Consider the following 25,082-nt stretch of genomic DNA (forward strand, 5'->3'; position numbering starts at 1 on the left):
ACTTGTCATCCTCTTGATGGGAGATGAGGACAGGAGAATCAGAAGTTCAAGGCCTTCTTTGGCTATACAACATGAGGCCAGCCTATGCTACATAAGACAAAGAAAATGATAAAACAAAACCTAACAACAAAGGTGGAGATTATGGTTACTCCTCGAAGTTAAGAGTTACAGTAGAAAGAACGTAAGAAGCCTCTGGGGCGCTGCAAACTGGGGTTGCTCGGACTGGGTAGCAAGTCCCCTTACTGACCGACCTTACTGGCCCAAGTCCCTTTACTGACCGACCTTACTGACCCAAGTCCCCTTACTGACCGACCTTACTGGCCCAAGTCCCCTTACTGACCGACCTTACTGGCCCAAGTCCCTTTACTGACTGACCTTACTGACCCAAGTCCCTTTACTGACCGACCTTACTGACCCAAGTCCCCTTACTGACCGACCTTACTGACCCAAGTCCCCTTACTGACCGACCTTACTGGCCCAAGTCCCTTTACTGACCAACCTTACTGGCCCAAGATAAGTTTTCACATGAATTGTCAAGATGAGCTACACATACCATGACCAATAACTAAGTATTTTAACTGACATCTACAATCACACTCTGTTATATTCACAGAATAGAAGAAAAATAAATATTCAGGAGGCTAGAGAGATACCTCAGCAGTTAGGCACATTTGCATATACATAGTAGTTCAAAATTATTTGTAACCCCAGTTCTCAGAGATTAGACACCTCCTTTTGGACCCTGAATGAACCAGGCACATACATACATGCAGTCACACTCACATACATACACTTTCTTTGAAAAGTCTTAAAAATATTCAGGAAGGAGCTGGGAAGTAGTGGTGCACGTCTTTGATCCCAGCACTTCTGAGGCAGAGGCAGGTGGATCTCTGAGTTCAAGGCCAGCCTGGTCTACAGATTGTGTTCCAGGACAGCCAGGGCTACACAGAGAAACCCTGTCTCGAAAAACAAATACACAAAGAATTCTGAGGGGAAATTCCAAATAATTACCATATCAATGAGAGAAGAACATAAAAATTGTTAGTCATTATTCTCTTTATCAAGGAAATTGGTTAAATCATCAATTTCTCCAATAGCATCCTAAGAGTTAAAGAAGTTATTCTAAGTTTATGCTACCAAATGTGTTAATGGCATATAAAAATGTTTTTCAAAAGTTTTCAAAATGATCACTGCAAAATTTGGTAGTGTTAGCCTCTCTAAGAGCATATATGACAGCTGATGGTTAGGGTCAAGTTGTCTTCTGATTTTATCACTCAGTGAAAACCAAGACACACCACAGAGGTTTTCTTGTCATATTATTCTAAATGATTTTTATCTCTATAACAATGTATTCTAGAGAACAATTTTGGCTGCAGGCAGTATTCTAATTACTGTCTAATCCAATCGTCTACTGCAGTGCACTCAACAAAAGATTCTTAAAAAATAAACAATTCAAGTTAAAAATAATTAAAATGAAAATGAATAAAAATATATTTAAAAGACTTTTTTTTAACTTATGTGCCATGTGTATATATGTACAAAGACTCCAGAAAAGGCTGCTAGAACTAATGGAACTGGGGTTATAGGCTAGCTGTGAGCCCTGACTCTTGGGTGAGGAGAATCAAACTGAGGTCCTCTCCAAGAGTTGTATGTGTTCTGAACTGCTGAGCCAGCTTTGCAGGCCACTTCCTACATATAATTTTAAAACTGAAGTTCACTGGCAAATTATAGTTCAGTGGCTGTTTTTCTAAGAAAAATTTCAGGTTTTTTTTTTTACTCATATTGTTTATGTATTTTTTGGCTACATTTCAATATATTCTACATTTTTTCTTGTATTACAGTGGCATAGTTTAATTTCTCTAGCAGAGACTCATGAAACAGAATGCTTAAAATGATTACTAAATAGTTCTAAATTTTTTATTATTTATTTTATGTGTATGGGTGTCTTACATGTCTGTATGTCTGTGAACCATTTGCATACCTGGTGCCCATAGAAGCCCATAGAGCATCAGATCTACTGGAATTGGAATTCTAGATGGTTGTGAGCTGCCGTATGAGTTCTGGGTATTGAACCAGACCCTTCTAGAAGAGCAGTCAGTGCTCTTAACCCCTAGGTTATCTCCTCAGCCCCACTAAATAGTTCTTTATAAGAAGACTTACTAGATTTTTGCTTTAGAGTATTCTAGCTATTCGTATATGGTATTTATCAAGTTGTTTCAATATCAATTTTGAAGTGCTGATATTTAGCTACATTTATATTCTAATGATGGAACTTTCAATTTCACAGCAATTTAAAAGTGCTGTTTATGGCTATCAGTGGTTTTAAAAATCACTTCTCCTCCTCCTCTTCCTCCTTCTCTGCCTAATTTGAGACAGAGCCTTACTAAACAGCCTTAGCTGGCCTGAAGCCCTCCATGTAGACCAGACTGGTCTCAAACTCACAGATACCTGCCTCTGTTTCCTGCATGCTGAGATTAAAGCTGTATGACACCATGCCTGTCATGTTTATTATTTTTACACTTCTTTACATTTTATTACAATTTATTTTCTGCTTGTATCTGTATGGGCATGCACGTGCCATGGCATACTTGTTGAGGTCAGAAGATAGCTTGCCAGAATCTATTCTTTCTTTCCACCATTTGGGTCCTAGGAATTGAATTCGGGTTGTCAGTCTTGGTGGCAAGCTACTTTACCTGTTGAGCCTTCTTGCCAACTCAAATGATGTTTTCTTTTAAAAGAATTATGTGTTCCCTTATTTAAGAAAGATTCACTGTGACAAATTCACCAGAAAACTTCACAGACAAATAATTTATCCTTTCTAAAGGGGCCTGAAAGATGGTTCAGCAGGTAAAGGTTGGAACTTCCTACCCAACGGGGAGCCCAGTGACCTGACATCCCATCAGGTTGTTCTCTGACCTCCACACATGGGCTTTAGTGAACTCTCCCAATACATAAACAAATGTAAAAAGAGATAAAAGAAACCATTCTTTTAGTTTGTGCAATGCTGTAAATTAAGAAGCCAAAGAGACTGGGGCTATAGCGCAGTGGTAGAGCTGTATTTACCGTGCATCAGACCAGAGAAGAGTGAGATGTAGACACTGAAGAGCATATGAATTTGTCATATATATTCTATAATCCTAGGGGTCTACATGATTTCAGAACAGTCTTGAACTTTCCAAGAGGAGACTGTCTTACCATGCCATGTTCTAAGCATATACAACACAAATGACTACCTCTATGCTGGGATTAGAAGTGGCCTTAAGAGAGTCCAAAATAAAAACAACAAAATCTTATGTTTCAAATATTAGTGAAATTTTAAACAGGAATGCAAAACATCCTAAAAGTGATAAGGCAAGATTTTAAGGACTGGGAGAAGTAGTAAATGCAGAGGTCTCAACAATTCCTAAGAAATAAGGAGGCACTAACGTAAGCCTTTAATCCTAAAACCCAGGAGGCAGAAGCAGAAAGGTCACTGGGAGTGTGAGGCCAGACTGACGTACACAGTGAGTACCAGATCAGCAAGAGGTATGTAGTTAGACCTTGTCTCAAGAAACAAACAACACACACCGTCACACACCAAAAAAGCTATTTGAAAAATTATCATGGGTAACTGTTAAATAATTCTTCTTCTTCTCCTTCTTCCAAGACAAGGTTTCTCTGTATAATAATCCCTGCATGTTTTGGGATTATTTCTGTACACCAGGCTGGCTTCCAACTCACAGAGATCCACCTGCCTCTGCCGCCAGAGTGCTGAGATTAAAGGTGTGCTACCACCTGGCTGGTAATTGTTAAATACTTAATTTCAATATCAATAAGTATTAAAGATATATACAATAAAGTCCTAACAACTTTTCTTGTGTTGGTGTCTGTCTGTGTCTGTGTGTATATGCATGAACAGAGGCCAGAGGAGGGCATCAAGAGTCCCCTCCTCTGTAACTTTTCTCTTTACTCCTTTGAGAAAGGGTGTCTCCCTGAACCCAGAGCTTGTACGTGCTTTAGCTAGGCTGTCAACAGTAAGTCCCAGTGATCTTCCTGTCCCTGTCCCTCCACAGTGCAGGGTTACAGGTGTTTCCAAGACTACACCTGTTAGATGATTCAGCCCCTCATGCTTACACAGCACTCCCGATGGCCCTTCTGCCTCCACTCTCAAGGGTTGGGAAACCCAGTTCCAACAGCTTTGTAAAGGTAGAGATACTAGAAGAGAGAATAAAATTGAGTTTGTCCAGTCTGTTTATGAAATTACCTACTAACTGTCATGCAACTTACTTGTCACATTAACTGATGACTGTAAACAAGTCACAGACATAATTAATCCAAAGAATAAATGAAGGCTTTGAAATGTTTGCCCAAAGTAAGTAGATGACTTGTAATGTGACTTGAGATTCACAGCAAAATAAGTTCCTCTTTCATTATGACACCATGAACTTTAAAAGAAAAAAGAGAGGAAAGAATAAATAAAGTATGTTCAGTCAGTGAAATAAATGTCTGTCACAATCAGATGTATCATTATGACATGACAATGTCATACACACACACACACACACACACACACACACATACACACGAATGTATGCACGAGTGCACACACACAATTTCAGAATGTTTAAAGTAAGGTAATTAATCTATCTTAGAGCACAATCTTAGTATCCTGGGGTACATGCAGCCTGCTGAAAACACCTGAAAATGGAGTGTAAAGGTCAATGTTAGAGTGCTTACTTAGCATACTAAATTTAGTTCCCCAAAAGAGGTTGCATTTATATTAAATATTCTACTGTTAATATCTGATTAACTGATAGCACTTCAGTGATTATGGAAAGGCTAGGACATTACAGGTCCAGATTATAATTATAATTTATCTTGGACTATCTTTGGTCCTTATAATAACTCACTTTTGTGTCTGACCTAACATCTTCAGAATTTATTAATGTAGCAGACTACTAGGTTCCACTAACCTAAAACCTAAGAAAGTCAGCAGATGGCATCTGAGACATATAACTTGGTTCCTTCAACTTCCCTTGCTCCCTCACTTTCTATAACTCACTGTATGTTTCCACCAATGTATTTGCAACAGTCTCTGTTCTGCTGCGCCAACAATTTCATGAAACTGTTACCACATCTGAGCATGGGATTTGAGGTAATCTAAATCTGTTTTCCCAAGCCAGGGCCACTCATTTTTGGCTCCAGAATAGTTACTCAACACCTTTTTGTTGTTGTTGTTTTTTTTGTTTGTTTGATCTGGCCTTTTCAGATCAGGGTCAACCTTAGGTACAGAGTGAATCTGAAGCCTGTCACAAAACCAAACCAAAGGAGAAAACAATTTAACCAATTAAAAGTGAAAAATAATGAACTGGAAAGATAGTTTAGTGGCTCCAGATCACTGGTCCTTCATAGGACCCAAGTTTGATTTCCAGGACCCACATGACAGTTTACAACCAACTATAACTCTAATCCCAGAGGATCTGATGCTTTCTGGACTTTGAAGGTACAGGCACACACATGGTACAAAGACAGACATATAGACAAAACAATCATACACATAAAATAAAAATAATTGTTAAAAAGCAGAAAGTAAAGTGGCTAAAGAGGTGTCTCAGCGGCTAAGGGCACTTACTTGAATTCCATTCCCAGCACTCACAACCATATGTAAGTCCAGTTCCAAGAACTCTGAGGCCATCTTCTGGCCATAACCAGCACCAGGCATACATGTGTTACACATGCATACATACATGAAAAGCAGCATCCCCTCCAAACAGAAAAGATACATGGAAGTATCTTATTTTTTAAAAAGTGGGACAATATCAAAGTTGCCTTTAAGCCAGGTATGCTGCTGTGCACCTGTTAATTCCAGCACTCAAGAGGCTGAATACAGAGAATTGAGAGTTCAAATAGCAATACCCCATTTTAAAACAAACAAACAAAACCAAAACAAAAGTAGAAACAAAAAGTTACTATATTCGAAGGCCTAGTTTGTGGGTACCAAATGCATTTAAAAGTCAAATGTCCTTTACTCGGCCCTGCACAGGCATGCAAGGAAAAGGGAAAGGAAGGCTTGTTCATTGACAGAACACTATCAGAGCAGAGGAGATGGGCGCAGTCATCCCTGACATCAGGCATCACCCGGGCAGGGCCATACTGCTCTCATCTGCTTTACTCACAAGTCCAGAGACATATATTCCTTCTAATTTTTGGGAGGAACTGGGAAAGGAAGCCCCAGAACCACCCCTCGAACCTTTCATGTAAATGAGGTCCCACCACTGTGTGAAGGTTTTAATTTCTTTTTACAAGATCTATATTTAAAACAGAGTAGGCAGAGGCTCAGATAGAATCTTTGGCTCACCATCTGTTTTTCCCTTTTTATAAGCAATAAACACACTTGGAAAACCTCAAAAGAGTTTTATGCTTACTTGAGGAAAAGAGAGCATGAAAAAAATTAGTGAGACTGTAGTTCTTCTACAGGTTTGGAGTGGGATGGGGCAGAGTAAGTCAGAAAGGAACGGGGTATTTGTGGAAAACACATGGGACTTCCAAGAGATGGCATAAAAAGGGAGGGAGAGCCATAGCAAACAGTCACTGATGGAAAGATGCTCACACACATGGAACTTGACTTCAAGGTGATAAAACAGGAAATGTCCATTTCAACTTTAAGTTTCTTGCTGTTGATTTTTCCTCCTTTTGTCATGACATTGCTTAGCTTTTCTCTTGCTCATTTATAAGCTCTCTTTGTAAACCAGGAAACCAACCCTCAAGTGTAGAGAGACAACTCAGCGGTTAAGAACACTGGCTACTCTTCCTGAGGACCTAGATACAATACTAAGCACACACAGGTGCCTCACATCTGCCAATAACTCCAGTTCCAGGACCTCTGGTACCCCTTTCTAGCTTCCTAGGTATGCATGTAGTACACAGATACACATGCAGGCAAAGTACGCTTGCACACTGAGAAGAAGAAGGTAGCCCTTAGAATCAGGTGAGGATGATCAAAGCACACTACAAACATGTTTGAAAAATAAGGGCTGAAGATGTAGCTCAGTTGACAGGTGCCTGCCTAGCATACATGAAGTCCTGCTTAACCCTAGAATCACAAACCCTAGAATCACACAAGCTGAGAATGGTGGCATATGCTTATAATTCTAGTACTTGGGAGGTTGAGGCAGGAGAATCAGAAGTTTAAAAAAACCAGCTGCACAGTAAGCTGGAGCCCAGCCTGTGATATGAGACTGTCTCAAAAACAAAACAAAAATGTTATAATCAAATCCATTTTCTATATAATTTATATCATGTGAAAAGATGAATATGATCAAAATACATTATTTTGCATGTATGCAAATGTCATAGTGAGACTCATTATTTTGTACAGTATATGCTAATTATGAAAAGTAACTTGAAAAATGAAGAAACTTGGGGCTGGGCCAATGGCTTAGTGGAAACAGTGCACCTGAGTTTAGGTCCCCAGCACCCATGTCAAAACTGGGTTGCAGTGTCATGCTTCTGTAACCTCAGAACTGAGGGGTGGAGAAGTAGAACAGGAAAATCCAGGGCTGACTGGCCAGCCAGTCTAACCGAAAGAACAAGTTCAATTGAGAGACCCTGTCTCCAAAAATCCTCAAACAAGAAACAATGAGAGTAATACAGAAAAAACCCCGACCTCTGGTCTCCATACCTACATAGGTGAGGGCTTGTGCACTCACTACACACATGCATGAATGAGTGAGTGCTAGTGAGCGAGCAAGCGAGTGTGCTCACACACACACACACACACACACATGCATATGCACACACAGAAGCTAGTTCTTAGACATTATAACCTGACAAATCTTTCTTTCTATGTGTTGTGTATAGCAGATGCCCTTCTGTTCTCCTTTTTAACCTCAATCATCACTCATCCATCAAAGAACCTGGAAATCTCTTTTGACTTCCAAAAGGCAAATAACATTTTTGTATTATTAGGAAAACAGTTTTGACCTCCAGAAAACCCGGCTCACCTTGAGAATACTACCTGACATTGCTTATCTCGTTCATCACCCTATCAATCATTAATGATGACTGATTTTTGTTGGCATAAATAGCCTACAGGCAGAAAAGGGACTGGGAACCACAGATTTCAAGATAATCTTCAAATTCATTAGTGTGGATACTTTTCACAGACAAACCAAACCCATCAAATTTACTTCTTGTTATGACCCTTTCTTTCTCCTCTCCACTGCATTTCAAGCTCTCTCTGATCTTTCTTCAAATGCACCCTTTTGTTCAGAGGCCTCATCTCATTCTATCTTCAGAGCTGATTGCCTTTCTCATCTCTGAAGCCTTCCCCTGAGATCCCCATCCCCAGCCCCCCCCCCAACCACCACATAATTTTTTACTTCCTTAGACTATGAGCCCTGTTCATGTCGCTCTACAATTACTCCTTATGTCTGCCTCTTTACCATATACTGAGCTACTGAAGGGCTGATGCACTCTACTGTCTTTGCATGTATAATGTCTTCCACAAAGCCAGAACCCAAACATGTGGTCACACAATTGGGATCTGCCTTTCAGAGTCAATTCAAGGCTCATATATCCTCAAAGTAATCCAGGCCATGGTGACTGCTCCGCCTACTGTGAATGTGGGTGGCACCATTCCATGGGCTGCAGGCTTGGACTAAATAAAAAGGAGGAATCAAACTGAGCAGTCGTCTCTCTGCTCCCTGACTATGAATGCAATGTGACCAGTGGTCTCAAGTGCCAGCTTCCATGGCTTCCCCGACTAATGGTCTGTACCCTCAAACTGTGAGCGAAAATAAACCCTACCTTAAGTTGCTTTTGTCAGGTATTTTGTTACAGCACTGAGAAAAGTAACTATGCCAGAAAACTGGTACTCAGGAATGGAGCCTTTGCAATGATAAACCTGACAATGTAACTCTTAGACATCTTGAACTGGTTTGTGGGAAGAATGTGGAAAAGTTTGGAACTCTCTGCTAGAAAAGCCCTCGAATGCTTTAAGCAGAGGTTAATCAAAATAATCTTCCAACTCATTAGCATGCATGCTTACTTCTTAACAGACTAATCCAGATGACTGGAACCCAGATGATTCCATCAGGAGCCCCGGATACCCAACTTAGTGCTGCAAGATTTGGTGTTGGAATCTCTCCCTCACTATCCATCATAGTTCTTCATAACTGGTTAGCATAATTCAAACTATTCTTCTTCTAGGGAGCATTTTAACTATAAGTGGAATCATCAATTTGAAAACAGGTGCTGAGATGCATCCTCTCAAAACCCAGATACTGCAAGCTTAAATATGACACTATATTCTGAGGCCTCAATACACTTGCCCTTCCCTTCCTGTTCTCCAAGACCTTAGATTTATCATTCCTTATTTTAGTTGTTAATAGTTTTAGCTTCCTTAACAAACATTCTAATGTACAGTTACTAGTAAAAATGCCAAACCTTTGAAGTAGAGTCAAAGAAACAAGGAAAGTAAAAACAAAAACAAAAAATCATACACAAGATGAAAATACTGTCTTTGGAAACAAGTAATTTATGGTAAGTAGGCTCAGACCAATGCTTTTCCTTAAATGGAATTTGTCTAAAAAGTTGTATCTTTCCCATCACTGTTCTTTCATGCATCCACACCACAGTGGGACAAACAGCCTTTTCCAGAAAACACGCAGATAAAATCATTAAAACTTACTCCATAATATAAGATTGATAGTAACTGAAGATCAATCACTGTTTCCAATTTTCACTGTTTTGCATATGTAATAATGTCAGTAAGGAATAATATAGGCAAATATAGCTAAAAATACTCAGAAGATGTAAGTGCAGGGTGCTCTGGATTCTGCTTGTTTATAGGTAAACCATCAGTTACAACCTTTAACCGAATGTTGAATTTTTAATACAAAAAAGACCTTAAGTTGGGGGCAATTCTTCCTGACATGTTGCCACATGAATAATCTTTCAATAAAGAAATCCTGGAATTAATTTCATGTAATAAGAGACTGTTAGATATAGGGGTGCATGTCTGTAAACCTAGCACTCTAGAGGCTGTAGCATTAAGATCTTAAACTGTTCGAGGACAGTTTAAGCTACACAGACAAACCTTGTCTCAAAAAAAAAAAAAAAAAAAAAGGAGGAGTCTGATGAATGGAAGGAAGCCATCAGCTGACAAACAGCAGTTTCCTCACCCCATTTTGCCCCTCCCCACCCCACAAGCTGTAGGAAGTAGAAAGCTGCAGAGTGTACCTTCCAGGCGAGAAGCAAAACATTGAGGATGGCCAGCAAAGGGCAGGGTCCATTCTCATTCTGGGTGATGATGGGCGTGTTCTCCTCTTTCCACTGGATCCATTTGATGTGATACACCGACTGTCCGGGAAAGCGTTCTTTGGAGGCCGCTAGCACCTGAGCCGGGTCCTCCTCCTCCTCTTTGCATAGAGGTGCAGCCCTGGGCGGCCCCGCCGCGCCCTCCTCCACGTCCTCGGGGACCCTGGTCTCTGCTCCCTCCTCACTATTGAACTCAGAGCTACTGGGGAAAGAATGCAGGTTGGAGAAAGACTCCAGGGAGTCCAAGCTGGGCGAGTCCCCAGGGGGGCTCGGCTCGCTGCAGCTGCTGCTCGGGGCGCCGGTGCTGCTGGGCTCTTCCGCCGCCTGCTCCACCCTGCAGGTGCCCGTGTCGCCCACTGGCCCCGACCCTCGGCCCGCCGCGGCCTCGGCCAGCTCCGGGGAGGCGGTCACCTTGTGCTGCCCTCTTGAAGGCACCTCCGAGGCGGCAGGGCTCGACGACGCGCCGTCCTTCAAGTCCGAGCCCGCGCCGCATCCGAGCTGCGAGGGGGACGTCGGGTCCCCGAGGCTGCTCCGCGCTGCCGCCGCCGCCGCCCCCTGCCCGCCGCTGTCCACCGCGCGTCCAGCGGGACCATCCTCAGCCTCGCGCCCGCCGCGCCGTCGCCCTTCCGGCGGCGACACTCGCCCGGCCGCCACCCCTAGTTCCAGAGGCTGTGGGCTGTCAGGGCTGTTCTCCATCCCCGGCCGCCCGCCCCTGGTCCTATAGACACCGCGGCCGGCTCTCCTCAGCAAGCGCCTCCGACGCCATGACAGCCGCTCTGTAGCAGCTCCAGCGCCCTAGCGCGGCCTCGGCCAGGCACGTCACCGTAGAGGGCGGCGGGAGCGCGCGCGCGTGCCCCCGCCCGCCCGCTCGGAGCGTGCCTCCGCGTGACTGCGCTCGTTGAAGCGCCCGGACCCACTCGGGGAGCGCTTCTCCCCCGAGGCCACGCCCCTCCCGCGCGTTCAGGCTAGGGAAGGCAGAGCGAGGCCAGGGGCGTGGCTGAGGGCGTGGTCAGGGGCGCGGCTCGGAGAGCCGCAGCGCCACTAGGAAAATAATCTTGTGTGTGCTGCCGGAAGTTGAACTCCGGGGCATCCCCGCTGCGCGCGGTTACTTTAAAGGCAGTGGCTGAGGCTTGTAGGGAGTGTGGTCTACTTTGGGCTTGAGCCTGGTGGACCCCGAAAGTGGTAGTAGCATTGGAAGACAGCCATTCCCTGAAGGCCTCGGGAGAGCTGGCTTTTTCTTTTCTTTTTTTTTTTTTTTAGCTTTTAATGTTGAGAATTGGAAGCATTTCTTAGGAAATGCAAATTTGAAAGGCGAGTTCTGTTGGAGGCTTTTGGAAGACTGCGCAGTACAGGGACAACTCTCCCTGGGTTTTGGCTGAGAATCGCTGCGCTCCCAACCAGCTACTGGTTTGCCTTGCCGGAGGTTCAATGAGGTTGTGGATATTGGCCTACGCCCCAGGCGAGAGGGTAAATTTGGTCCAATAATAATAAATCAGTTTGCGTTTGAAGCAAGCCAAGTCTTTGCGGTTCTGTTCACTTGGCTTCTCTTTGCACAGAGTGGGAAGCTTCTGCTTCCCGAAAAAATGACTTTTAAAATTAGAATTGACTTCTCATCAGGGCTTGACATCTGCATAGAGGATGGACAGAGTTGCCTGCAACTTTTTTTTTCTATTTATTTACTTACTTATTTATTGGCAAGAGTGGATATAGATCATCTAACCTGCTCTGGAAAAGTGGGGTGTTTTTTTTTTTTTTTTTTTGGTTTTTTTGTTTTTTGGTTTTTTGTTTTTTTTGTTTTTTTTTTTTTTCCTGGACCCTTCCCTCTTCAAAGTTGTCTGAGAATATAAAAATGAACAAGACAGGTGGGTCTTCCTTTAGTATCAGGTATACAAATATATGGTGCATCATGGATTGTTACACTTCTGTCCTGCTACTGGTTAGAAAAGTAGACAAATTAATGCATTATTTTGCTCATTCATGTGTTAGCACCAAGCATGTTACTGAATACTGTGTTTCACACTAAAAATATCACTATTATCTTCTCAGAAATGATGATCTCTTTCTCGGCACTCTCTTCGACTTCTCCCTCTTTCTTCCCACCTCCAACTCTCTCCTCCCTTCCTTTCTTTTCTTCCCCCCCCTTTCCTTTTTTTTTTTTTTTTTTTTTTTTTTTTTTTTTTTTTAGGGCTGGGGCTCAATTCATGTATGACAAACACTCTACAGAGCCCTCTACTACTTTGCTTATCTTATTTCACTTTTGTTTTTTGAGACAGAGTCTCAATTTGTAGCCCTGGCTGGCTCTGCCTCTCTTCCAATTTGAGAGTCTCACCCTGTGTCTTAGACTAACTGACCTGGAATTCACAGCAATCCTCTTGTACTTTTTCTCCCACTCCAATTTTGAGATTATAGATGTGAACGCTGTGTTTTTAAGACTGGAAGTTATCTTCCTTTCTTTCTTTCTTTCTTTCTTTCTTTCTTTCTTTCTTTCTTTCTTCCTTCCTTCCTTCCTTCCTTCCTTCCTTCCTTTCTTTCTTTCTTTCTTTCTTTCTTTCTTTCTTTCTTCCTCCCTTTCTTTCTCTCTCTCTCTCTCTCTCTCTCTCTCTCTCTCTCTCTTTCTTTCTTTCTTTCTTTCTTTCTTTCTTTCTTTCTTTCTTTCTTTCAATTGAGGTTGGGTCTCACTATGTAGTGTAGCTAGCCTGAAAGTTGTTATGTAGGCCAGGCTGGACTCAAACTTTCAGAAAATTGCTTGCCTCTGCTTCCCAAGTGCTAGAATTAAGGGCATGTGCCACCATGCCAAGCAAGATCGGCAATTCCTGAAAACTGGAAAAGTTAGAAAAGATAATGGAAAGTTTTTTCTGAGTGTTGAATTTTGGAGTTCATGTTGATCCATAAGCAATAATTCCTGCCATCACCATTGAGATTTTTCTTTTTCTTTTTTTATTAGATATTTTATTTATTTCCATTTCAAATGTTATCTCCTTTCCTGGTTTCCCCTCCGAAAACCCCATATCCCCTCTCTCCTCCCCTTGCTCACCAACCCACCCACTCCTGCTTCCTGGCCCTGGCATTCCCCTATACTGGGGCATAGAACCTTCACAGGACCAAGGGCCTCTCCTCCCATTGATGACTGACTAGGCCATCCTCTGATACATATGCAGCTGGAGCCATGAGTCCCACCATGTGTTTTCTTTGGTTGGTGGTTTAGTCCCAGGGAGCTCTGGGGGTACTGGTTAGTTCATATTATCGTTCCTCCTATGGGTCTACAAACCCCTTCAGCTCCTTGGGTCCTTTCTCTAGCTCCTTCATTGGGGATCCTGTGAGCATCCACTTCTGTATTTGTCAGTCACTGGCAGAGCCTCTCAGGAGACAGCTCCTGTCAGCAAGCACTTGTTGGCATCCACAATAGTGTTTGGATTTGGTGGTTGTATATGGGAAGGATCCCCAGATGGGGCAGTCTCTGGATGGTCATTCTTTCAGTCTCTTCTCCAGACTTTGTCTCTGTAACTCCTTCCATGGGTATTTTGTTCCCCCTTCTAAGAAGGAATGAAGTATCCAACTTTGGTCTTCCTTCTTGAGTTTCATGTGTTTTGCAAACTGTATCTTGGGTATTCCAAGCTTTTGGGCTAAATCCACTTATCAGTGAGTGACCATCATGTGTGTTCTTTTGTGATTAGGTTACCTCACTCAGGATGATATCCTCCAGATCCATCCATTTGCCTAAGAATTTCATAAATTCATTGCTTTTAATAGCTGTGTAGTACTCCATTGTGTAAATGTACCACATTTTCTGTGTCCATTCCTCTGTTGAGGGACATCTGGGTTCTTTCCAGCTTCTGGCTATTATAAATAAGGCTGCTATAAACATAGTGGAGCATGTGTCCTTATTACATGTTGGAGCATCTTCTGGGTATATGCCCAGAAATGGTATTGCTGGATCTTCTGGTAGTACTATGTCCAATTTTCTGAGGAGCCACCAGACTGATTTCCAGAGTGGTTGTACCAGCTTGCAATCCCACCAGCAATGGAGGCATGTTCCTCTTTCTCCACATCCTCACCAGCATCTGCTGTCACCTGAGTTTTTGATCTTAGCCATTCTGACTGATGTGAGGTGGAATCTCAGGGTTGTTTTAATTTGCATTTCCCTGATGAATAAGGATGTTGAACATTTTTTTAGGTGCTTCTCAGCCATTCGATATTCCTCAGTTGAAAATTCTTTGTTTAGCTCTGTACCCCATTTTAATAGGGTTATTTGGTTCTCTGGAGCCTAACTTCTTGAGTTCTTTGTATATATTGGATATTAGCCCTCTATCAGATGTAGGATTGGTAAAGATCTTTTCCCATTCTGTTGGTTGCCTTTTTGTCCTATTGACAGTGTCCTTGGCCTTACAGAAGCTTTGCAATTTTATGAGGTTCCACTTGTCAATTCTTGATCTTACAGCAGAAGCCATTTGTGTTCTGTGGAATTTTCCCTCTGTGCCCATATGTTCAAGGCTCTTTCCCACTGTCTCCTCTATAAGTTTCAGTGTCTCTGGTTTCAGTGTGGAGGTCCTTGATCCACTTGGAGTTAGCTTTGTACAAGGAGATAAGAATGGAGATAAAAACGTTCATTCTTCTACATGCTAACCTCCAGTTGAGTCAGCACCATTTATTGACAATGCTCCTCTCTCTCTCTCTCTCTCTCTCTCTCTCTCTCTCTCTCTCTCTATCTCTCTCGTTTTTGTTTTTCGAAACAGGGTTTCTCTGTGTAGCCCTGGCTGTCCTGGAACTCACTCTGTAGACCAGGCTGGCCTCGAACTCAGAAATCCACCTGCCTCTGCCTCCTGAGTGCTGGGATTAAAGGAGTGTGCCACCATGCCTGGCTTTACCTCCTTTTCCAAAGATTAAGTGACCATAGGTGTGTGGGTTCATTTCTGGGTCTTCAATTCTATTCCATTGATCTACCTATCTGTCACTGAACCAGTACCATGCAGTTTTTATCACAATTGCTCTGTAATACAGCTTGAGGTCAGGGATGGTGATTCCACCAGAAGTTCTTTTATTGTTGAGAATACTTTTTGCTATCCTAGGTTTTTTTGTTTTTCCAGATGAATTTGCAAATGCCCTTTCTAACTCTTGTGAAGAATTGAGTTGGAATTTTGATGGGAATTGCATTGAATCTGTAGGTTGCTTTTGGTAAGATGGCCATTTTTACTATATTAATCCTGCCAATCCATGAGCATGGGAGATTTTTTCCATCTTCTGAGATCTTCTTTGATTTCTTTCTTCAGAGCCTTGAAGTTCTTATCATACAGATATTTCACTTGCTTAGTTAGAGTCACACCAAGGTATTTTATATTATTTGTGACTATTGTGAAGGGTATTGTTTCCCTAATTTCTCTCTCAGCCTCTTTATCCTTTGTGTAGAGAAAAACCACTGATTTATTTGAATTAATTTCATATCCAGCTACTTCGCTGAAGTTGTTTATCAGGTTTTGGAGTTCTCTGGTGGAATTTTTGGGGTCACTTATATATACTATCATATCATCTGAAAATAGTAATATTTTCGCTTCTTCCTTTCCAATTTGTATCCCTCTGATCTTCTTTTGTTGTCTAATTGCTCTGACTAGGACTTCAAGTACTATATTGAATAGGTAGGGAGAGAGTGGGCAGCCTTGTCTAGTCCCTGATTTTAGTGGGATTGCTTCAAATTTTTCTCCATTTAGTTTGATGTTGGCTACTGGTTTGCTGTATATTGCTTTTACTATGTTTAGGTATGGGCCTTGAATTCCTGATCTTTCCAAGACATTTATCATGAAGAGGTGTTGGATTTTGTCAAATGCTTTCTCAGCATCTAATGAGATGATAATGTGTTTTTTTCTTTGAGTTTGCTTTTATAGTGGATTACATTGATGGATTTCTGTATAATAAATCATCCCTGCATCCCTGGGATGAAGCCTATTTGATCGTGATGGATGATTATTTTGATGTATTCTTGGATTCGGTTTGTAAAAATTTTATGGAGTATTTTTGCATCGATATTCATAAGGGATATTGGTCTGAAGTTCGCTTTCTTTGTTGGGTCTTTATGTGGTTTAGGTATCAGAGTAATTGTGGCTTCATAGAATGAGTTGGGTAGAGTACCTTCTGTTTCTATCTTGTGGAATAGTTTGAGGAGAATTGGTATTAGGTCTTCTTTGAAGGTCTGATAGAACTCTGCACTAAACCCATCTGGGCCTGAGGTTTTTTTTTTTTTTTTTTTTTTTTTTGGAAACTATTAATGACTGTTTCTATTTCTTTAGGGGATATAGGACTGTTTAGATCATTTATCTGATCCTGATTTAACTTTGGTACCTGGTATCTGTCTAGAATATTGTCCATTTCATCCAGATTTTCCAGTTTTGTTGAGTATAGGCTTTTGTAGTAGGATCTGATGATTTTTTGGATTTCCTCAGATTCTGTTGTTATATCTCCCTTTTCATTTCTGATTTTGTTAATTAGGATACTGTTCCTGTGTCCTCTAGTTAGCCTGGCTAAGGGTTTATCTATTTTGTTGATTTTCTCAAGGAACCAGCTCCTGGTTTGGTTGATTCTTTGTATAGTTCTTTTTGTTTCCACTTGGTTGATTTCAGCCCTGAGTTTGATTATTTCCTGCCATCTACCCCTCTTGGGTGAATTTGCTTCTTTTTGTTCTAGAGCTTTCAGGTGGAGCTTTTTTTCTTAAAAAGTTAGAGACATTAAACAATTAAGAATGTGCTTCTGGATTTGGTTGCTTTACAGCAGTGAACGTCACGAGGTGCTGAGACTATCACTGATGTCAGAGAATTCAGACCGTGTGTGGTTCCTTAGATCTAAAAGGAAACCTGCAAAGGTGAATTATATGATTAAACTGGGTGAATGACTAAATGATTTGTAAGCCAGCATAGCATACAGTAGTGCCAAAAATAATGGGACATGCTTGTCAAAGAATGGCTTTTCATCAGTTTTTGAAAATCCTATGTGGATACTTGCAGGTTAGCAGTGGTGCATGCCTTTAATTCCCAGCACTTGGGAGGCAGAGGTAGGTGGATCTTTGAGTTCAAGGTTAGTCTGGTCTAAAGAGTAAGTAAGTTCTAGGACAGCCAAGGCTACACAGAGAAACCATGTCTTGAGAAGCAAGCAAACAGGGAAGAAAGAAAGTGAGAGAGGGGAAGATTCATTTATTTTTATTTTATGTATATGAGTGTTTTGCTTATATGTATGTATGAGCACTGAGTATGTGCCTAGTCACTGCTGAGGTCAGAAAAAGGGATTCGATCCCCAGAAGGGAGTTACAGGCAGTTGTGAGCCATCGTGTGGGTGCTGGGAACTGAATGTGAGTCACCTGCACGAACAGCAAGTGCTCTTAAAAACTGAGCCATCAGCCGGCGTGGGGAGTGATGGCACATGCCTTTAATCCCAGCACTCGGGATGCAGAGGCAGGAGGATTTCTGAGTTCAAGGCCAGCCTGATCTACAAAGTGAGTTCCAAGACAGCCAGGACTGTACAGAGAAACCCTGTCTCGAAAAACCAAAAAAAAAAAAAAAAGCTAAGCCATCTCTCTAGCCCCACCTTTGTATTTACATGTAGTTAGTTATTGGAGGTGTTAGTGAGCGATGGATAGGGGAAAATAAGTCTAGAATAAGTCTTAGTTTGGGCAATGAGGTACTGACAAGGGCTGGAAAATGGCTCAGTAGATAGTGCTTGCTTTGCAGGCAGGAGGGTACTCATAGGTACTCAAGTCCTTGACGGTACAGATAGGCAGAACTCTGTGAGTTTGAGTCCTGCCTGGCCTACATAGCAAGTTCTAGGTCAGCCAGGACTACACAGTGAGTCCATGTCTCAAACAAACAAAAATAAACAAAGCTCAGAAATAAAACAAAAGACCAAAAGCCCAGACAATTTGGGGAGTGATCCATGAAGCAATGATTGACATCTGGCCCCTACAGGACCCTCACAGGTAAGTACACCAATATGCATGTGCGTAGACACAGACACACCCACATGCCAAAAACATACTGACATAAAATGACTGCTGAGATTATGTGACAATATTCAATCACTGGTAATAAACAATAAATAAGATAAAAATTCAGAGAAAAGAAACCCTTGTGAGATAATAATCAAAAGTATAGACTGAGTATTGCCTTAGTATAGACCTCTTAACTATCAAAATAATAATGATAACCATTTTAATAATTAATTTTAATAGCATTATTATTAATCTGCTAGTGTTTTAGGTTGTCTTTGATAAGGTCTTTCTTTGTATTTAGCCCTAAACTAGCCTCAAGTTTGGTGCAATCATCTTCTCTATCTTGCAAGTGTTGAGATTACAGGTTTGAATCACCACATCTGGCTAAAATTATAATTTTATTTATTTTTTAATGCCTGGACTTGAACCCAGAGTCACCTGCTTACTAAGCATGGGCTATACAACTAGCTATATCTTAACCTTGATTATTTCGTTCTGTTTTGTTTTAGTCTAGGCTAGTCTAGCCGCATACTCTTGGTCTTCCTATCTCTGTCTCCCAAGTACTGAGATTATAGGCATGGGCTCTAGTCTATTAAGGCTTAAGTTTATGACTGGGAGGCATTGGGTGGTCCAACATTGCAGGCAGAGAGGCTGAGAACCTGGCGAGTGCTCAGACAGTGAAGCTGGAGTCCTCAGCAGTGTGGGTCTGGTGCTGAGGGGCTGCGGGGCTCCTGACGAGGCCCTGGTCTGCAGTTCACATTGGAGCTTGAGGAAGCTGGAGCCTGGAGTTAGCAAGGAATGGCAACAGCAGCAGAGAAAGGTGCAATCATCAGCCAGAAGGGAAGCCTGTGCCTCCTCTTCCTCAGACCGATTTCTATTTAGGCCACTCACTTTGCAGAGGAGGGTCTTCAAAGTTAATCTTTTCAGAAAATGCTCTTCACTCACTGCCATGTCTCTTAGTTTACTCTAGACCCAATCAAGTTGACAATCCAGATCAACCGTCACCGATGTCATAGGAGCTGCATCAAAAGGAGCCCTGAGCAGAAGGAACATGGAAAGTGTCCGGAGCATATGTGCCTTAGCTTCATCTCATTTAGTTTTCAGTTCAACATACGTGAGGTTTTTCATGGAACTCAGTGGTCCTGGCTTTGGCGCTCAGCGGCTTGTAGACACTCTGGCTTCCTGCAAAGTACATCCCTAACTCGATTATTTCCGTGCGCCCCCATGAGGAGCCCTGCACCTGTTCAGAAACGAATCCAAAGCCGTGATAATGGAGCAGGTGCTGCCTCTGCTCCATGCTGCTTTAGCAGATGCTCCTCTGTCCTGGTGATGTGAAAGGATGGAGAGGGACGACCTTTTTCCTTTTAGCGTGGCCCTCATTCGCGGCAATATTAGCAAAATGGCTCTCTTGACTGTACTCACACAATTCTCATAAATCCTGGAGCCTAGATATGTACCTGGACACTGTAGATTGTAGCAGGAAGGAACCCAAGGAGTATATTCCACCACTCTAAATACTTACTGCTCTAGTCTTAGACCAGGCTATTATTAGATCAAGTTTAACTGTGGCTGCTTCCTTCTTGCCACAGCTCTTCTCTCTCATGGGGGAAAACGTCATGCTAAGGACTGGAAGTAGATAGCCTATTGGGAAAGTGTGCATAGCATGCAGGAGGCTCACGGTTCAATTCCAGAATGGAAACAGACAACAAGATTCTGTTTTGCCAGCCTACTTTCACAGTTAACTGTTGGTTCTGGTGCAGTTATTCTTAAAATATGGATTTGGAGATTGGCAGTGCCAACCGCACCTGGAAAGTTATTACAAATGAAAATTCTTAGGAATGAGAGTGAAAGTGTTGATCAGGGGTAGGGTGCTTACCCAGCAAAGGTGTGTGTGTGTGTGTGTGTGTGTGTGTGTGTAATGGGAGAGGTGGGTCATTCTCTGGTCTTATTTATTAATATGGTGTTTAACAATTCCACCAGGTGATTCAAATATACTGTAAGTTTGAGCACTGTGTCTGAGGATGTAGCTCAGTCAGTAGAGTGTTTTCCTAGTATACATAAAGGCCTGAGTTCTATCCCCAACGAAGTATAAACTGAGTGTGGTCGTAGGTAATCTCAATACTTATGTGGGAGCAGGAGGATTAGGAGTTGAAGGTCAGTTTCATAATAAGTTGTTGACCTGCTTAGGTTGTGTGAGATCTTGTCTCAAAACAAAACAACCCAAAACACTGATTACTACTACCTAGGAAAGAGGCAGCCAGCGGTCCATGAGACCGTCTTAAACAAAACCAAACCAAACCAAAAGCAAACATTGGATGTGGTAGTATGTGCCTGTCAGCCTAGCACATGGGGAGTGTTCTTGTGATTCTGTCTCTATCTCAAAAACAAAACAAATATACCAAGCCAAAACAAAAAATAAAAACAAAAAATAAAAACCAGATATGGACCAACTTAACCTTTAAGTTTTTAGCAGTCCCTTACTATGTTTGCTTAGAAGAGTTAATTGTTAAACTTTCATGTTATTAATTCTTAAAAATCAAATGAATCAAAATCCTGTTCAGATGTGTTTCTGGACTCTACCACTGGAATTCTGACCCAACAGAATTGGACACAAGCCCAGGAATGTGCAGCTCTGACAATCGTGTTGAATGGTTTTCTTGTAGGAAGTGCCCTGGTCTGTGCATAGAGAGCCCCTGGTCCACAGCAATGTCGGATAGGAAGTGTGCTAATGTTGCGTAGTGTAGTAGGGTGTGGTAAGATGCATAGAGAGGGCTGGCGAGGTGGCTCAGCGGGTAAGAGTACTGACTGCTCTCCCGAAGGTCCTTAGTTCAAATCCCAGCAACCACATGGTGGTTCACAACCACCCATAAAGAGATCTGACGCCCTCTTCTGGTGCAGATGAAGTCAGCTACAGTGTACTTATGTATATTAATAAATAAATCTTTTTAAAAAAAGATGCATCGAGAAAGAGCTGGAGAGTTGGCTCAGTGGTTAAGAGCATGTACTGCTCTCTCAGAAGACCTAGGTTCAGTTACTAGCACCCGCATGACAGCATAAAACCATCTGTAATTCCAGTTCCAGGGGATCCTCAGGCCCCAGGCATGCACACAGTGCACATATGCACATGCAGGCAAAACACTCATATGCACAAAATTATTAAAAAGCCCAAACAAAGAAAATAAGCTTTTGAAAGGATGCATATAGTAATAATTATGATGCATTTGGTTCATAATTACAGTGAGACATCTCCACAATTACTCATTAATTTAAAACAAAGTTATTTGGGGACACAGAAGAGAATGTTAAGCACGGAAGCAGCCTAATGTAGCAGAATGTATAATGAATGGGACTCACAGGGCTGGGATTAGAACTTGCTCCAGCCATTCACTCATTGTCAGAGTTTGGGTAGGTCAATTTATTTAACTTTAATTGTTACTCTTTGTAAAAGGAGACAAAAAAGAAAGAAAGAGAGGAAGAAAGGAAGAGAAAAAGTAAAAAGGAAGGAAGAAAAAGAAAATCAAAAGAGAAAGAATAATGGGACAGGCACTAAGGATATGACTCAGTTGGCAGAGTGTTTACCCAGCCTGCAGGAAGCCTTGGATTTGAACCCAGGTGTGGTGGTGCATGCCTATAATCCCAGGACTTGGAAAGCAGAGGCTGAAGAATCAGATTTCATGTCATTCTCAGTTACCAAAGGAGTTTGAGGCCAGCCCAGACTAGACATAAGACCTTGTCCCTAACCCCCCAAAAGTCAAGGGATAGCATTAGCCTAAGTGATTGATTTTATTATATTTTTGTTAGATTTATTTATTTACTTATTTATTTATTTTTATCTTAGTCCATAGTTTATTTCATCTCCAGTTTATCTGTATATCTGTGTCTATATGAGGGAATTTCACACATGTGCATTCCTTGCTGAGGCCAGAAGAGGGCATCAGATCCCCTGGAACTAGAGTTACAGGTGGTTGTGAACTACAAGGGTGCTGGGAGCCAACTTTAGGCCCTCTGAAGAGCAGCAAGTGCTCTTAAGCACTAAGCCACCTCTTCACTCCACCCTATGCTATATTGTTTTGTAAATTAAATGGCAACCCAAGGCAAACAATTTGTATATTTTGAACAGCCTTTCAATTGTGACTGGTGGTGTGGTGGTAATGAGACTCAAACCTAGGACCTTGCAAATGATAGGCAAGTGTTTTCCTATTGAGCTATTCCTCTGGCTCAAATTTTATTATTATTATTATTACTATTATTATTATTATTATTATTATTATTATATTGCTATCAATCTAGAAGCAATCTAGTTAGAAAGATAAAATGTGAGTATATAAAACAAAATGAAAACATGCCACTTGTAGGTAATATAAAAAGGGCTGTGAAGTGATAGGTTTTTTTTTGTTTTGTTTTGTTTTTTTCGAGACAGGGTTTCTCTGTATAGCCCTGGCTGTCCTGGAACTCACTTTGTAGACCAGGATGGCCTTGAACTCAGAAATCCGATTACCTCTGCCTCCCAAGTGCTGGGATTAAAGGCGTGCGCCACCACACCTAGAGAAGTGATAGGAATTAAGTCACAAATAATAATGAAATATCTAAACCAAAGCCAGGCATGATAGAAAATACTTGTAATCTCAGTACTTGGGAGATGGAGGCACAAGAATCAGGAGTTCAAGGTCATCCTTAGCTATATAACAAGTTGTAGGCTTGCATCAGATATGTGAGACTCTGACTGAAACCCCTTCACACCACCAAAAGTAAAAATACAGATAAGCATAAAGAGAAGCAGTTTGGCTGTTTGTAATAGTTCCCCAGGAGATTAGATTGTTTATTTATTCCATTTAATTTTATTTTAAAGTTTAAACATAAAGGTTAGGAGTGAAAGTCGGGGTAGGATGCTTGTCAGACACTTGTGAGATCCTGAGGGCAGGTCTCAACACATAAACAAACAAACAAACAAAACTAGAGCTGGAGAGATAGCCTAGTCATTAAAATACGTGTCACTGAGTTCAGTTTCTCAGAACCCCAGGTAAAATAGATGGGTGTGGCAGTGTGGGAAGGCAGTGATAGATAGGAGGAACCCTGAAGCCCATTGGCCAAGCCCAGCTAGCTGAATCAGCAAGCTCCAGGTTCAGTGAAAGACCCTATCTCAACGAATAATGTGGAGGAGCAGAGAAATGGCTCAGAGGTTAAGGGTGTTCCCTGGTTTTCCAGAAGATCTAAGTTTGGCTTCTAGAGCCTGTATCAAGTGGTCCTGGTTGCTCCACCTGTAACTCCAGCCCCTGGGAGCATGCACACACACGTTTACGATTGTTTAAATCTTAAAAATAAAGTGTTAAGTGATTGAGGAAGACACTTGATGTTGAACTGTGGTATGACATTCACACGGATATTATAAATAAATAAATAAATAAATAAATAAATAAATAAAATAAAAAATGAAATAAAGCAAAGCTTAGAAACAGAACCAAAGGCTTTATGGCAAGGGCAAAGAAGACATAGTTACTGAAAGGGACATGGTGATGAACAAGGTCCTGGGGATTGTTCTGATGCAAATGTGTTTGTCACACTGTGCTTTTGGTGGCCATCTCCATAGAGGCTCCTGAACAGGTGAGTGACCTGGTAGCTACCTGCCTGATCCTTACTGTGGCATGGTAAGTTGGCTAGCTGGATAGTTGACTGGTAAAATCACTTAGCGTATTTCTTTGGCAGGAGTGACTTAATCACGAAGCCACTTGTGGTCATGCTTCAGCTTCTCAAGTATTGATAATAAAGATGGGCTCATCAGCTTGATAACATCAAAGTCTACCTGAAGATCGTTTCAATAGTTTGTTTGCTTTTGTTTTTGAGACAAAGTCGCAATATGTAGCTCTGGCTGACCCAGAACTGGTCCTGACCCTTCCTCACTCTGTTTGCTCCTCAGGGATTACAGGTACACAACGTAACCATGCCTGTAATATTTAAAGACACATTTTGTAGGAATTTAGCTCTCATCCATTAGTCCTTGTGAGTTGGTAAATTCGGACAGCACTGAGAAACGGAGCTGGCAGGATGCATTAGTGAGGAAAGGCATTTTCCACCGAGCCAGATGACCTAAAGTCAATCTTCAGGGCCACACAGTGGAAAGGAAGAATTTAAGAGTTGTCCCCTGATCTCCACTCATTGACTGTGTCGTATCTTAACACACACACACACACACACACACACACACACACCCATAAATAAGCATTTTGTTTAAAGCCATGTTTGTGGTCCTTCAAAGCTAAGAAGTAGGACTGCGGGTGTGGCTCGGCGGTATCATAAAACATGTGCTTATCAAGCACGAAGGTCTGCATGTAACTCTCCAGCCCTTAAAACTCAAACAAAAAGTAAGGAGTAGGCTTTGGACCATGGCAACACATCTTTATTTAACAAAGAATTCTAGAGAGTAGACTACAAGATTCAGAGAGAAGGTTAATTCAGAGTTAAGGTTGGATTAGAAAGGATAATGTTGGGTGATGAGGAAGGACAGAGTCTAGGTAAAGGACACTTAGTTACAAAGTAATTGTTTTTCTAGTTTTAACTCTGTCATAGATTTTCTTTCCTTTCTTTTTGTAGATAAGTGCATACAATGTTTAAAAGTCGATTTTTTTTTTTTTTTTTTTTTTTGGAAACATGGTTTCTTTGTATAGTTCTGGTTGTCCCTGAACTTGTTCTGTAGACCAGGTTGGCCTGGAACTCACAGAGATCCACTTGCCTCTGCCTCCTGAATGCTGGGATTAAAGGTGGGTGCCACCACTGCCCAGCAAGTGGATAAAATATAATTGATAGTATATAAGCCAAAGCA

The 25,082-nt window shown here is 41.7% G+C and overlaps 1 protein-coding gene and 1 long non-coding RNA gene across 12 annotated transcripts in view; one reads left to right on the forward strand and one right to left on the reverse strand.

Annotated features, from left to right (window-relative positions):
- Positions 1 to 11,805, reverse strand: part of Mindy2 (MINDY lysine 48 deubiquitinase 2) — a 58,843-nt gene extending 47,038 nt beyond the window's left edge. For 5 of the 9 annotated variants that reach the window (XR_003947881.1, XM_011242736.3, XM_011242735.3 and 2 more), the window contains exon 1: positions 10,222 to 11,805. Coding sequence is in view for 8 of the 9 variants with exons in the window: in XM_011242736.3 (XP_011241038.1) it covers positions 10,222 to 10,995 (774 nt within the window). In the remaining variant the exon portion in view is untranslated. The remainder of the gene's footprint in view (positions 1 to 10,221) is intronic. The other 4 variants (NM_172772.2, XM_030244337.1, XM_011242734.3 and 1 more) reach the window with 2 other exon arrangements.
- On the forward strand, positions 11,620 to 24,054 carry Gm31872. Of its 3 annotated transcripts, XR_379591.4 has the most exons (3): positions 11,620 to 12,161; positions 17,056 to 17,146; positions 19,226 to 24,054. It is a non-coding gene; the product is annotated as a predicted gene, 31872 (long non-coding RNA). The 3 variants fall into 3 exon arrangements; XR_003948346.1 differs by lacking the exon at positions 17,056 to 17,146; XR_003948347.1 differs by lacking the exon at positions 11,620 to 12,161 and having other exon boundaries at positions 16,944 to 17,146.
- Positions 24,055 to 25,082: the final 1,028 nt, after the last annotated feature.

Source organism: Mus musculus, chromosome 9 (assembly GCF_000001635.26).
Source record: "Mus musculus strain C57BL/6J chromosome 9, GRCm38.p6 C57BL/6J".
NCBI lineage: Eukaryota > Metazoa > Chordata > Mammalia > Rodentia > Muridae > Mus > Mus musculus.